Source organism: Heterodontus francisci, chromosome 3 (assembly GCF_036365525.1).
Source record: "Heterodontus francisci isolate sHetFra1 chromosome 3, sHetFra1.hap1, whole genome shotgun sequence".
Classification (NCBI taxonomy): domain Eukaryota; kingdom Metazoa; phylum Chordata; class Chondrichthyes; order Heterodontiformes; family Heterodontidae; genus Heterodontus; species Heterodontus francisci.
In genome coordinates, this window is record NC_090373.1 from 79,947,352 (window position 1) to 79,963,794 (window position 16,443).

Below are 16,443 nucleotides of genomic sequence, written 5' to 3' on the forward strand. Positions count from 1 at the left end.
ATCACAGGCCCTCTTCTACCAATCACCCTCACCACTTGAATAGTATGCAAGTTCCTCATGCGGAGAGCACTGTGGGCCAATTGTGTCCCTGCCCTTCCACTTAATATCTGTATTTGGAACCCCTCTCACAAACTTTCAATGTAAACTGAGTCCTTCCAGCATTTGTCCTCCTGTAACATCACCTGAATTTTGGCACCTCTACAGCATTCTAGAGAAGCCAGCCTTCAACTGATATTGTTCTTGCCTGCAAGGGAAAGGCCATCAGGTTGGGGAAAAATCTCTGTCATCAGACAACTATCATCAGACAACTCCCGCTCTATGAATAGCAAGCAATAGAGTTGCTCTGGCTATTGGTGGGCTGTTTCCCTCTGGAGGCGACTGTGTGTAAAGCATCACCACTTCTGCTACGGAAACACAGTCTATCAACCAGCAAGAAACCTCCAGAAGGTTGTTGCCTTGCCATCATTCTGCTCTCTGGGTGCTCTACCCCCATTATTACCTCCTCTCCTTCTACAGATCAATCATAGCACAGTGTGGTGCAGCAGAGGAGGAGGAGACTGCTCCTTCTATATCTTGGCCCCTCTCTTTCAACCCTTACATCACTCGCTCTCTTTTTGCATTCACCAGCTCAGGTAAGTTCACTTGGTGGGGAGGTGGGAGAAAAGTATTAGTGATGAGAAATTAGCACTGGGACAGTCACAGATCATAAGTGAACTGGAGGAGTGGAAGGGGAATCAGTCAGTCCCAATCAGAAGCCGGAAAGGTGCCTGTCCTTGGCTGAAAAGCCAGTAGATTCAGGTTACATGGGTCCTATTCTGAGAAGAAGGATGTTTGGCAAGCATCATACAGGAAACCTCACAGCAAATGCATCTGTGGCGATGTGAAACAGGAGCATTACTGGACCACTTGTATATTATTGCATTACATTTAAATCAGGTTTCTTTTGAATTTATTAGGAGTTCCTGTTCCTTCGGTGATCCAACGGTCCCTGCTAGAAGGGCACACGTGTGAATGCTGGGTTAGGATATGGTTGGGGTTTGGATTGGTTTCCCCCTCCCCCACCCCATGACCCATTGACACCAGATGTTCAGGCTCACCGGGGAAGAATGGACACTTTGACAAGATCTTGATGGAATTACCCCAGTAAAACCAGCCACCTGCAGCACAGGACAGATACAGAGAGAAACTCTAGGGCAAAAATAGAAATTATTTTTTTTGAAGTCTTGCAAGTAGTGAATGTCCATCACATTTCAAAGACTATACTTTAGACATCATATATCAACAAAGCAATCTTAAATAAAAGAACAGTGAGTAAGCAAACTACTGCCTTCTGGGGTTTTTTCTAAGCTTGATAACCTGACTTCTGCCATTTGCAAGCAGCTGCTAAACTTCACAAATTTCCCTCAGCAAATAGTCTTTAATTGCCATTGGAATGTGTTTGTTTTCCTCCCAAGAGTAGCTGGACCCAAATTTACATGTTAACCACCCTGGTTAAATGCTCCGCCTTAGCTAAATATCACCCCAGATCCCCATTGCTATGACCAATGCAATGGAGGATCAAATATTAACAATTGTCAATCTATAATAAAAATTGGCACTGTCAATCATTAAGTTTGCCTGGAGTTTCCTGCCTGGTGTAATGTTACTATATAGGAATCAATGTGACATTTGCTGGATAAATTGGCAATGACAAATGTGGAAGAAATAAAACATTCACTGTGGGGTGCAGGCAATGACTAACTATGTCAAACAACATCTCCTGCAGCTCATACTGCTTATAAATTATGTTTCTCCACTAATATTTTAGAATTAGTTACTAACAAGCCATGTGGTCAGGCGATTAATACTAACAAGATTGATAGCATACAAAGGGATCTGGATCAATTAAATGAACTAACTAATTAATACCAGGTGGCATTTAATGTGGACAAATGTAACGTAATAGATATTGGAACATGAAACCTATCTCTGTCATAAAGGTGTAGAATAATAAAAATGGAAAGGCATTTGATCAAGTTAATGTGAGTATCTGGTCAATATGAAGCTGTTAGCAATAAAATTAATTAAATACTGGAATGTATCTCAAGGGAATTTGATTATAAATCAGAACAAATGATTTTAATCCTGTACAGATGAGTCCACATTTGAAGGATAATGGTCACTTTGAGCCCCTGCCTCCAAAGTGGCACTGATAGATTAGAGAGGCCTCAGAGAAGAACAAGGATGATCCAGAATGTAAGCCTTAAGTTATAAAGAGAAACCAATAGAGCTGACCTATTTTCATTAGGCAAAATACAGTTGATGGAGGGATATAATTTTGGGAGCTAAAATGCTATTTAACATAATACTGGCATCCATATTAAGCTTGGTATATTTATATAGAAGGAATAGGATGATAGGAAATTACTCAGCAGAATCCAAGGATGGAGTGAACAAGGTATGCACTCCTACCATGATGTTTATTCCATGGCAATTCGTGTGGCCAAATACCTAGCTACGGGCAAAGACTTGAAAATCTACCCTAATATGGCCTGTTAAAGGAACTACAAAGAATAATTGGCATTGTCACTCTCACAGACCCAACCCATATTTTTACCCCAAACATAATTGTCATTCTAAACTAACCCAGGATGTCAATCACTTGCAATTCATTGATCTGTGCTGAGTACTTCAAATTACCTGTGATAGATGATAATTAAGACTTTGTCCAGCCAGCTATCAAAAATGTTGTTTAAAAGCAGAATTATTGCTCTTGTTCTGCTAGTCAACATTAATATATAATGTTTGACAGAAACCAAAATTCATGCATTTCCAGGAAATTTAGTGGGAAAAATTTAGTGGAAAACAAGATGCCCAAGAATTTACACTGTGAAGTCATGATAAATATTGGAATCAGTCACATCTCTATCATTTTTACAGGATATGCCTGGAAACGTAGGCCTACACTTACCTTGGCCAACCTCCTGAGGTCATTAAGTCTCTTCTAGCACTGTATGGGAGGTGAAAGTTGCATAATCGCCTCTGCACCTCCCTCCACAGTACCAGCACCACATTTTTACAGACCCTCTTTTATTTAGATCACAATAAGTAACCATATTTTAGAAAAATGCACATTGACCAAGGACTTGGCTGCTGCCCTGTCTACCCCTGCCTATCTTGCAAGGATTTCTTTTTTTATTCTTTCATGGGGATGTGGGCATTGCTGACAAGGCCAGCATTTATTGCCCATCCTTAATTTCCCATGAGAAGATGGTGGTGAGCTGTCTTCTTGAACCACTACAGTCCGTGTGGTATACATACTTCCACATAAAGCATGGCTACCCGACCCGAACCTGACGGGACCAGACGATGTGTCGGATTCAGGTTGCTCATCTGGGTCTGGCATTCAGGCTTGGGTCAGGTTAGGCCGGATCGGACACAGTGACAGCCAGGGTGTCAAGGCGGGAAACACTCCGCAGTCGTCTGCGGTGAGCGATTCCATCCAAGGTAGAGCACAACCTCTTCAATAAAGTTGATTATATTCCGGTGGTCAGGTCGGGTTGGGAAAAAAAAGGAAAAAAATGAAAGGATTCAGGTTCGGGTCGGATGTGGTTCTGTCGGGCTCGGGTCGGGTTTCACTTACAGACCCGAGCAGGCCTCTACTGCCACAGTGCTGATAGGAAGGGAGTTCCAGATTTTGACCCAACTGGTCCTCTTTCAGTTATTCTCAGCTAATATGCCCACCCCTGATTGTTTTAGAGTATGAGCCATGCTGAGAAATGAAAATACAATATTCAGTACAAACAGGATCATTCACAGCTTTGTTGTCTTCCAGTTGAATGGCCTATTGAAGCTATGTAGATAGGCTAGTTGAGAGAGGTACCAGAGGGTTGATTATGAGACCAAATCCCATGTTATGTCACTGCCTTCAGAGACAAGAGAAAGGAAGAAACTCGCAAGTTTAAAAACATGGACTTGCAATACAATGACCCTGCAGCGCCTCACTCAAATCCAAGTAGTTCAGTCCACCGAAAGTTTATAACACACCAAAACAGAAAACGCTGGAAATACTCAGTTCTGCTGAAAGGTTACGATCTGAAACATTAACTCTGTTTCTCTCTCCACAGATGCTGCCTGACCTGCTGAGTATTTCCAACATTTTCTGTTATTGTTTCAGATTTCCAGCATCCACAGTATGTTGCTTTTGCACTGAATGTTTATGTTGGATTTGCAAATCTTAATAAGGCCATATAAAATTACATGCATAATCGGCTTTCCATTATCAGTTTAATTGTTTTCACTTCTTGGGAATTTATACTATTTTATATATTATTTTAAAGTAAAGTGATTTTCCCAGTTTTGATTCTAGTAACTAAAATATTTTAAATGAAAGAAACTTAGAAACATGTAAATGCAAGTAAAAGTTCTTCTGATTCTTCATTGTTAATATTTTTAAAATATTCTTCCAATCTAAATTTGTTCAGGATTTTTTTTTCTCTGTAGGCTGCATCCACAGCCAGTGACATGATATTCTATGAGTCAGCTGCTCTAGATTGGCTTGCTCTAGCCATAGGACCATAGGCATCTCTCCCTATTAGAGAGGCACAGTTGGTGATGTATAGCTTGAGGGTCACCACTCCTCAAGCATGGGGCAAGGCAAGGAGGCAGGCCTCCATGAACTACCACAGCCAGTATGGGGTTTGAACCTGCACTGTTCGTGTCTTTCAGATTGGCTTGCAGACCAGTGCAAAGTCACAGCCCTACTCACAAACAAGTGGTTCCTCCCCTTTGAGTGAGACAACTGGAATGAAGCAGCTCTGACATGATGGGTCTCAGCTGGGGTGCATTCTCTGCTATCTGCTCCCAGATCAGACCACTGACTTTGTTTTCATTGTCTGGCATTCCCTCTGAGTTAAAAATTGTATTGTTTTAAGAATATAGGGACAAAAAGAGGCCTGTATGTAATACAAAAGACAAACCTGTGATACAAACTTTAGCAGCCAGAGAATGATTCTTTTGCTGTGCTTTTTTAAAAATGCAGATAAAAGGTTGATCTTTGTGATCAAAGAATGCCATTTTGGTTTAAATTTTATTTAAAAGAAGCATTTTTTCCAGCAGTAATTTTCCAAAAATGACAAAAGGACAGTACAAACAAGAGAGAGGAAAAGCAGGGTGTAGAAAGATGAGGGTGTGATCTGATAAACTGAGGTGGGTGGGGGAGGGAGGGACATAGCTTTTAATGTATTGAAAGCTTCTCCTGACCCCACAAAAATAAATTAAAACTTACTTTGTGGGCTCCTCTTTTCTAGACGACCAGTTGAAACTGGACGAGTCTGCATTGCGCATGTTCTGCCCAGTTACTTACTACAATGGCAATCAGGGTTCTATGCATGTAATAGGTCTCTGAATTGGATATTAGTAGGGCCTATCTCCTAACTCAAGTGGGCACTCCTTTGAAAATAGCGTTGGCCGTGGTGTCAGCGGGAATAGAGCGATAACTCATTCCCTACTGTTTGTTGGACTCTACTGGCCTGTTTCCAATGGGTGGGAGGCCTCAAAATTTCCCCACATGTTTGAGTTAGTGACATTATTTGCAAGTTTAGAAATAGCTACTGCTTTAGGGCAGGAACCACAATGTTTGGTCCATTTGCTCTTGTTACAAGATCATCTCCCCTTTGTGCCAATAAACTAGAATGTTTAGAAATGAATCAGGTGGTACAGCATGGAGTCTGTAATTTGGTAACCATCTGGCACGTTGGCCGTAGACAAGCATTAGAAAACATGGAAGTGTGCAGAAGGTATAAGTGAGCCTCCACATTCTCCGCTTTTCTCTTTCCTACTGTCTTTTATCCTTTACTAACTGGCATCCTTGACTTAGAAAGTCTGGTGTTTTCCTTGGTGTCCCATGTTTATGGAAATGATTGTGAGAAATGTGGGTGGGTATATCTAGTCAATCTGCTTTTCAATGAAGAGGGCAAGGAGAAAAAGATGTAAAGGATGATGGCAAGAAACATTGAAAGGATGGAAGCTGGTTTAGGTCAGATTTGTCTACTTTATTCTATTGGAATCTCAAAGCATTCCAATATCGCTTGGCCTCCACTTTCCATTCTAATGTCTTAAGCTGTAATGAAAAGCTGTAAACTGTAGAGTCTAATTGCACTAAGTAATTCTTTCATAGTGTTTGCTAGATTTATGATCACAGATATGAGTTCAAAGGATTGTTCTCTCTGAAATGCACATGCTTTAATAACTTTGTATATTGTATTTTGCATGTTAGCAACTCGTTGAGTACATAGGCAATGCAATCAGTACTTACATCATCAAAATTATTAAACCTTGTTTTGTTGCAAGGTATATGTGGAAGATAATTTTTCAAAAATTGTGTACATATTATTATGCAAATATATCAACAATATATGTAGCATTTTGGGATGTTTTTCCTTCTTGGGATAATCAATATGCATCAAAAAACTGCTTGATTTCTTTATTAACACTCTTAATATTTATACAATTCATCATTATATTTGTGTAATGAGAATTAAAATCAAGAATGTTAAGTTCTCAACATCAGCTTCTATTGGTTTCTATTTCTACTTCTATTTCTACAAAAAAATGTATATATTTTTCAAATATCCTGTCATGAAATTGCTGAATCTCAATTCTGGCAAAAATCATGTTTTATGTAAAATAATAAAACTCAGAAAGGGTATTGAGTATCTGGGGGCCTGTATACCAAATCTAAAAATTAAGTTCCTTGTCAAGAATTATCTAGCATCTAAATGTTTATTGAGATGGAAAGCAGAAAGATTCTTTACTTTTAGGCAGCTAGACCCAGAAGTTATAAAGTGTGATAAATGTTATTAATTTATTCTGTATCAGAAGAATTTTCCTGAAATTGCTGCATAAAAATAGTTCTTTTTTCATTTTAAATACTCAATAAACATTATTCCTAATGTAGGTAAGAGATCAGCACCAGTTTATCATCACTTACTTGACGAGCTTGGGATTTTGCTTCTTATTTCATGCAACAGATGATTTAAAAAGGAATAAAGTTAGCAGATTAACAGTTACAAGTTACTCACTAATTACCTAGAAGTGTTATTTACGATGAAATACATATCTAAAAGTCAATTTAGTTTTATATCTCTATGCATTTTTAACAATGCTTGCTTTTTAAAAAAAAATGCTATTATATAATTTCTAAATATCAACAATGCCTGGCAACAGTTAAGAGTTAATTCTGCTTAGTTATTGCAGAAATGAATGAATCTCATTCCTTTGAGGAATTATCAGTTGATTTATGATGTAATAACATTTATCAGTGTCTTGTCATAGTCTGTTGAACATAGCCATCCAGAATTAACTAGCATCACACTTTATCATTCTCACTGGCAACATCTGCAGTCATAAAGCTTTCCACATGAAAGATGAAAGAGTTGCTGTTTTTTCATTTTACCAGTCTTAGTTTATGCAGTAAATGTTATTCTCATAAGTTCTGCAAATAACATTTGATGCGATTATCAAAACAAATTTTGTTTTCTATTTTTGTGCATTTGTAATCTGTCTAAGGAATCAAATTTGTACAAATGGATTGATTACACTGGCATGTATTTGTGCAAACCATAAGACTCACCCTGAGTGGATTTGTTTCACACTAATTCCAATTTGTAATTGGATCAGCAGCAGAGTCCATATGAGAGATACTCTTGCATATCCTTGACAAAATAGTAGGAGGTTAAGAGTAGTCTGTGAATGTCTTAACACAGAAAATTGAGATTGCCTATAATTAATAATCCAGTTGATTAGGACCTGGGGTCAGTTGGGACCTTTCATTATGTATATCACAATATAACTTTCGGCAGTGAGTTCCTCAGTACTTTAGTAAAAACTTCTTAGAAATCCTGGCAGGTGATGTCCGAGTGCTTTCCTGGAAAAAAATATTTGGATCCGGTTTGTTTTCTGAAGCTGTCTTACGTATCCCCTATCAAATTCAAGAACTGTGGGTGATCATTAATGATGCTTTCCAATAATTTTCCACAATTGAGGGAAATTAATGTTTAAGAATGAGATAGGAAATATTATGTGGAAAATAACTGCTGAAGACTCTTGCTGGTCATTTTTGTTAGTTTATTTATTCTGTTCAGGACTTCTAAGTGTAAATTTGAATGCTTGCATGCACAAAATACATGTGGACCTATAAAATAATCAGTTACTTTTTTTAAAGTACATGTAAATTAATAATTAGTATGCATGTTAATAACATTGTAATCTGGATTACATTGGTCAGTCACTGTCCCAACAAACTAGTGGTCTAGAAATCCTGACCCTTTGTAACAATCCACTCTCATCTTGCTGTCTAGTCATTGTTTGGAAATCTAAAACCCACCCCCACACTCCCAGAAAAAACGTCAAGGGAATTTCAGCTGCTCCCCTGCCTCCATTGTCTTACTTCCCCCCCATTATAGAACTTCTGTAGCACAATTTTGACAATTCAGTATATCAACATTGTTGGAGCTTTCACTGTTCCACTGTCAAAACACTGCATCTAAGGCTTATCTTGACCTGCCTTCTTTCTTCTGCCAGGGCACTATTCTGCTATTTCTCTAACTCCAACCACTGCCTTGTTTCTCGGTATCAGAACCACTTCCCATTTCTTTCTACCAAAATGCTGCCCCCAATCTTCTGTATCAAACCAAATCCTGTTTCTTTGTATTACAAATGTTGACCCTGTTTCTTTGAACACAACCAACATCCTGTTTCTCTTGTCAAACTGCTGCCCTGATTCTTCACATGAAGCAGTTGCAAGAAACCTTTCTACTAAACCAGTTTCCCTGTTTTTATGGCTTCGGCTTATTTCAAAAATCATGATTGGTCATGCAAAATCTCTGTACAAAACTTGTTCCCTTCACAGAAGTTGCTCCTACTGGATCTCGCATGGGTGGAAGATATTAAAAAAATCAACTACAATAAACTAACTGAAATAAAGTACAGATCAGTGGAAACAGAGCACTAAAGCCTAGAAATTACTGTTGCCAATATTAGTGAATAAATGCTCACATTGAAAATAAATGGGTTAACATTTCCATTAAAATATTGAATGGAGAAATGTTGTTCGCTTGCATTGTTTGTACGGTAACATTACAACAACAATAGGCTTATATCTCCAACAGCTTAATGCCAGTTGTACTTTATGTATAAAATGGACCTTTCTAACTTATATGGTTCCATCATCACCTATGTATTTATTAAAGATAAAACTGTATAAATACTTCCATTATTTAAAAGTTTGTATATAACTGTACACACTCTGCAAATCTTGCAAATAGCTCCCCAAAAGAATCAATCTCTAATGGTTTTTCTATACTGGCAAGGATTTATTTTCTCTGGTTAACTGCTATGTCTAGTTAACAATTAACTGCTGTAAAAGCTTAACGCAGTTAGAGGAAAGCTTGCATAAATTGAGATTTGAATTTTGCTCTTAAACCAGTCCAAAGTGTTGTGGTGGGGAAACTTGCTTCAGAACCTGGGGTGCAATCCTGACAGGCTCAAAAGTATCAATACTCACAATGCGTTAGTGATTCAGGGCAACCTTACAGTCGGAACAAACCAGCTAAATTGACTTAGTTACAGAAAACAAGAAAAAATGATTTGGGAATTCAGAATGTGTACCGAAAGAAAGGAACACCACAACCTATCTCAATTAGTTGACTCCATCCAGCATTTGTTAACTACACGTTGAATGCAACTTTGAGCTGCTCAAAATGATGGCTTTATTTAAAGGACACCATGCAAACATCGTAAACTTATTCCCTATGTCAATATTGCGAAGCAAAAATGGTTATTCCCTGCAGTCAGTTAATTCAGCTGAACATATATTCGAAGCTCGTGTACAGTGGATTGAAATTGCATCTTGGTTTGAACCTCCAGTGCTTCACGGACAGGAAAATATTAAATGAGACTGAATTTCACTTACCTGTATGTGATACCCTACGTAAGCAAGGTATTTATAGTTCGTCTGTGAATAACGTTACACACTTTATTCACTAGGATACAATAGTACTCAGTAAGGAAGAAATTGAATGCTGTGCAATGATCGAAGAAAGTAGGAAGCTATAAGCCAGAAGTAATGATACAACGAATAATAGTCACATTAGAGAATTATAAGCATGTACCACAACTGAGAGATCCAGTTGATATCATAATCCATTACATTTTTAAAATGTCATAAGAACACTGCTGTATAATTGCCTATAACCTACTGTAGAGACAAATTTAAATGTGATCCGAGGGTTAAAATGATCCAACCACGTGCCGAGGAGTCTGTGCAGGACGCGCACCCAGCCGCACCTGCCCCAAGTTAAAATCAAGGCGAATGTGTTGAGACTGCATTGGTCTTATTAATTCAGAACTGCCCACTAACCTCCAAAAAACAATTTCAACTGGTGATGCCACACTTGTTAATTTGCAGCTACCATCAAAAAGTTTATCTTACTGGCTGGATTTTGCGGTCAGTGGCAAAGAAATAGTGCTTGCCGCTCACCTCTAAGAAAGCTGCCCACAAAAATCTAACAATCGCTGTGGCAGGACTTCCCCTTTCCTAACGTCAGTTTGAATCTGGCACCAAGGGGATCGCCAGGTGTCCAGCAGCAGTAAGTCGTTAAACAGGACAAGGAAGCAATCATATTGAGGAATTCTCACAGACAGCAAACCAGGAAGTAAAAAAGCTAGAGGCCCTTCACTTTTAATTTGCATTTTACAGATAGCGAAATAAATGATTGGGCAGATGCATGGGATTAATGTAAAGATAAAGCGACTAATTTTACCGGCCCCGACATCAGGGGTCATGGTGGGGGAGCCCGGAAAATGCCTCCAAGAGAGGGCCGCCATGGGCCTCCACGTCAGGAAGGCCCCACCCCATATTACTGGCAGCGGCGAGGCCTCATGGTGCCCCCCCCCCCCCCCCCGACTGCTTGACAATGGGAGTAGGATTTAAATATTTAAATAAATGAATTAATGGCCTATCTGCTACCGTCCGTCGTTCCGCTACCATATTCCGGTCGGCTGCCAGGACTCCCATGCCTTCGGATCTCCAACCGACGATCCGATGCAAGACACTGATGGTAAGGGGGGAGGAGGTAAGTTTCAGGGCAGGGGTGGAGCGGGGTGAAACCTTTTTGATTGGTCTAGTGGGTGGTGGGTAGGGGTAAATTTCAAAGTTTATAAAGTTTGGGGAGGGGGAGGTTGGGAATGCAAGGTAAATTTTTTTTTGGGGGGAGGGCAAGTAATAAATTGTTTTGTCATTGGGGGTGTGGAAGAGGGTATTCAAACTTTTATTAAATTTTTCATGTTAAATTTTCACTGCCTAAAACTTGAAAAAATTAAATGAATTGGAAGGGGTTGAAGCTCTTTAAAAATGGCACCAGTGCCTGCACGGTGGTGCTGGACACCATTGCCAGGGACGGAGTGCTCGCCCCCTCCCGCATCATCGGGGTCATCAGTCCAGCCCGGCCATGTACATTAGCCATCGCGTTTAATATCACGGCAGCTCCGTGGAATAAATCCCACACGTGCGCCCTGCCACCTTTTGAAGCTCACCGCCAAAATCGGCAGCAAGCTAGTAAAATTCAGCTCAAAGTATCATAAACTTTAAGAGTACTATTTTAAAAATATGTTTAATTTTTTATCGGAGTTGAGAAATTTTACATTCAACAAATATATAAAATTACTCTTTTGGGGCCAGTGATGCTGTTTTACAGTAATTATGAACTTAATACGCCATTAAAAATCCAGTTATACTTCATTCAACAAGGTGTAACTTTTTCAAGGGTTTTTACAATGAGAGTAAGAGCACAACAGTGGAAGTTCTCATCAGTTCAAATGATTTCTACTTGATTCCACTTTGGGGACCCTCAAAACCGCACTCTCTGGAGAAGCATAGAATCACTGACAGCAACTACTGGGACTCAACATTTAATCACGCATGTGCAGACTCCAGTAGTTGCTGACTATTTCAGAGGAGGAAGGATGGCAAAATCTGATCGTTTTGCTATTATTACTACTGCAAAATCTAGGCCATTAATTTTTAAAACCGTTTAAAAGATAAAATACCATTGACTTAGTAACAGGACATCTAGGTGAGAATGGATGTTTTCAGATACACAGTGCCACCAATAGTAAGTATGAAAAAGTAATACTGATGTCATATGACAAGACAAAAACACGATACCGGAATGAAAGTGAAAACAAGAGTTATCCTCAGTTGGAAAAAGTTTAATTTAATGCTAATTGATGTTCTATAGCACTGTTTGCAGGAAGTCAGGACTAACTCTAGTTTTTAGGTGAATCAGGATTAAAAGGTGGGAGGTAATTCAGTTTCCATTTTAAATTTAACCTTAAACATTCTGCTTTTTTTTTAGTTGAATAACAAAATATTAAGCAATTTGGTATACAGAGAAGTAGAGTTGTTTGGAGCATTAGGGTTTTCTGCTGCATGGGCTGAGGAGCTGTGAGAAGCAAAACTGAGGGACTTACTGTCACCACTGCTGACAGGGTGTAATTACACATTTACATGTTTACTGAGGCAGTTTCCATTATAAACATGGACAGAGGAATTTATAATAGCGAGAGTTCACACAAAAATGTGACAACAAAATTAAGATTTGTAGGCAGGAAATGGACGCGGATGCAAGATTTTTAATGTTATAGATATGAACTTATTTTTATGCCTACATGTGATTATGGTGTTGTAAGGTAATTGTCAAGTGCACGAATATCCTCAAATGTCCTTCTTTACATCCTTTAGATCAGCAGTTATTGTAACATCACAAATAATGTAGGATTATGCTGGGAGCTTTAACCGCATATCAAAAAAAAATCTTGAACTAAATTGCAGAAATTTGTCAGTAATGGGTTTTCTAGGCAGAGAGAAAAATTTACACAAACTGGGAAGAGAAAATGCTTTATTTCAAATCAGCCAACAGCTTCACAATAACATTTTGTTTGTGGATAATTATTTATTTGTCCTCACAAAAATATGTTGTTCGATCATTTCCTGCTTGGTAATTGGTAATTCCTTGGGGACTGCATCGCAATTGTGATGCTAGCCCATTAGTACCAAACAGCATCCTGCTATCCAGCCTCGGACAATGTAGGTAACTGGGAGGAATGTAAATTAGTTTAGGAAGTAGTAATTCTTTAACTCCTCAATGCACTTTCAATAACATGTCCTGTAGGTTGTGTGGAGTTTGCTTAGCAAGGTTATGCTTGTTTATTATGAATTCTCAGAATTAAATCCTGCTTCATTGTTCTATTCCAGAAAGGCAGGTGGTGAAGGATAGAACTGGAGTCAATCTTTACACACTTTTATAAACACTTATTTTGAGAGATACACATAACAAACATGCACCTCCTCGCCCAACATCCACAGTTTCAGTCTGTTCCTATTTCTCGGGGCATAAGTGAATCCCCAGTTAATTCCCACCACCTGCATACAATTAAATATAAATAATAAACAAATAACATTCATGACTGATTTTTTTTTTCAGTGTAGATCAAAATTCTGCAAGTATAACCAGTGCTTTTTCTGAAGAGAGTATTGCCCTGCAGCAATGTTCAACCCAACATCTCTTGTTTGCATATTTCTTATGGATCAGCTTAGGGCCGGGTTTTGCAGAGTGGTAATTAACAAGCAAACTGATATCAAGTATAACAACATTAATTTTGAGAGTCTATATTTTCACTTGCAAGAGAGATCAGATCTGGGGGCCATAAATATAAGAGAGCCACTAATAAATCCAATAGGGAATTCAGGGGAAACTTTACCCAGAGAGCGGTTAGAGTGTGGAACTCAGTACCACAGTTGAGACAAATAGCATTTATGAATTTAAAGGGAAACTAGATAAGTACATGAGGGAGTAAGGAATAGAAGGAAATGTTAATGGGGTTACATGAAGAAGGGTGGGAGCGAGAGCAGGCTCATGTGGGGTATAAACACCAGCATGGACCTGTTGGGCCAATTGGCCTGTTTCTGAGCTGTTAATCCTTTGTATGTAAGCTTACTTCCTTCACTCTTGATTTTTTTTGATATGAGTTGGATAGTCGGAGTCCTCACATCCTATCTTAGATCCTAAGCTTCCCTGTGGTCATCATATCTGATTATTATTATTACTATTAAATATATAACACTGCCTTTAAATGCTGTATATTCTTCATTGGCACTTGATTTAGTAATTTTATTGTAGCCAAAGGGAACACCCCATTTAACAGCTCGGTACTGTATAACATTAATTAGGGTCAGAGTTAACTCCTACACTAACTTTGATGACCTAAAGGGGTCAGAGATGTATTTTCCAGCTTTTCTACCCCCTACCCCACTCCCCCCACCACCCACCACAGTTGGCCTGGGTATTTATCTGGTTTCTCATCTCTCCCAGAATATTACATGTCTTTCAGGTGGTGTTGGGGGGTGAATATATTGGGAAGCACAAGGCATCGTGATTGCGATAGACAGTCTAGTTGGGCCAGTCAGTCTTTTCTTGTCCATCACTGTTTGTATATTATCTCCCTCAATTTAGTTTATATCGAAATTCTACTGTTTGGATATGCCCATCTAATTTATGGAGATCATACCAAATATTTTTAGGATTATTCTTTCCTAAAGTGAGAAGTGTTAGCCCATCTTATTTCCAAGCAGAGGCTTTCCTGGATATTACAATGAAGCTTATTATTATACTCCTTGACTAGTACAGGTATTTCTACTCACGGTGGTGCATCCATAGCAGCCCCTGAATGTCCTTTGGGAGGGATGCACAGAGCAGCTTCCAAATTATCTTTGCACAATCTGTCCAAGTACTCACGAGGCCAGGAAATATAGTTGGGGGAAGGGCAAGCATCTTTGTTTCTTTGGCTGTTGGAAAATAGTTTAGCGCAAGGGTTCATTTGGTTTTCATTCAACGGCTATTTGTTCACTAAAGTTTTTACTTTATTTTTCTCCTTTGACATCATGGCCATGGAGGAATAATGTAAACTAAATGGCATTGATTCACATACGTTCAATGGAAAACAAATGTTATCAGGTTCAATGGGTGGTGCTCAAAAAGTCCCAGGTAGTCCTTGTGGTGAAAAATACTAACAACTGTGACCTTATTTATTGAATCCAAATCAAGGCTTAAGAATTCTAAAACTAAAAGTCTGACATGTGTTAGTTATGGACTATCTATTCTAGTAAACTATTAATTTAATTAAAGAAATTAATAATTGCAGTTTACTAGACCTTCCAGTTGCAAAGTTCAACAGCTAAAACAATTTGCTGTTCTTGACTGTTATTGGCTTTCCTGAGATCCATTTCACTGCACAGTAAAGCACCTCATCAGCCAGATATCTTTTTGCATATTGTACAAAAATAAAATTGGGCATCAGTGACAGAAAAAATATGAAAATGCTAGGGATACATAAGAGATCAAAGTTTTGATACCTGAACCACCAGGTTGTTTTTCCCTTTGTCAACGTGAATAGTTTATTTTATTAGTAAGACTCTTTTTTGCTGATCACTAGATGGTGCTGATGCATCATTGAATTACATTTTGCAACCAATATTTGTCCTCTAAGCAATTAGTTTGCCAAACCTGTTTGATGTATAGGACAGAAGTATTCAGTTCGCTCCAATTTACACATATTGTAAGTATATTTTGACTGCAATGAAAAATTAATAAGATAGTATTCAAGTCTCTTGCATATTTGTTTTTCATTGCTCCATCATTGCCTGCCATGATGAGGGCCTAAGCTCTGGAATTCCATCCCGAAAGCTTTCTGCCTCTCCACCTTCCTCTCCTTCTTTAAGTTTCTTCTTAAAACCTATCTTTTTGATCAAGCTTTTGGTCACACATGCTAAGATCTCCTTTTGTGATTCAGTGTCAAATTTTGTCTAATTTAGGCTCCTGTGAAGCGACTCGGTCCATTTCAGCTATGTTAAATGTGCTATATAACTGCATGTTTTTGCGGTTGTTGTCGAGAGCACAAAGTTACAGTGAATGCAGCATGGTTAGAATCATAGAAAGAATCATAGAAAGTTTAAGACACAGAAAGAGGCCACCTGACCCATCATGTCCGTGCTGGCCGAAAAACGATCCACCCATTCTAATCCCACCTTCCAGCATTTGGTCCTTAGCTCTGCAGCTTGCAGCACTTGAGGTGCATATCCAGACTTCTTTTGAATGAGTTGAGAGTCTCTGCCTCAACTACCCTTTCAGTCAGTGAGTTCCAGACCATCACCACCCTTTGGGTGAAAAAGTTTTTCCTCATCTCCCCTCTAGTTTTTCTACTAATCACTTTAAATCTATATCTCCTCATCACTTCCCTCTCTTCTAAGGTGAATAGACCTTTCACCTCCACTCTACCCAGGCCCCTCAAAATTTTGTACATTTCAATCAGTTCTCCCCTCAGCCTTCTCTGTTCCAAGGAGAACAA

At 38.8% G+C, this 16,443-nt stretch overlaps 1 protein-coding gene across 1 annotated transcript in view; it reads right to left on the minus strand.

The window, feature by feature from the left end:
- Positions 1 to 12,958: 12,958 nt before the first annotated feature.
- cimip2c (ciliary microtubule inner protein 2C) overlaps positions 12,959 to 16,443 on the minus strand; it is a 78,614-nt gene continuing 75,129 nt past the window's right edge. The window contains exons 4-5 of the mRNA XM_068017744.1: positions 14,741 to 14,884; positions 12,959 to 13,134 (exon numbers count right to left, since the gene is read on the minus strand). Of these exons, the coding sequence (XP_067873845.1) occupies positions 12,993 to 13,134; positions 14,741 to 14,884 (286 nt within the window). The 3' untranslated portion in view covers positions 12,959 to 12,992. The remainder of the gene's footprint in view (positions 13,135 to 14,740; positions 14,885 to 16,443) is intronic.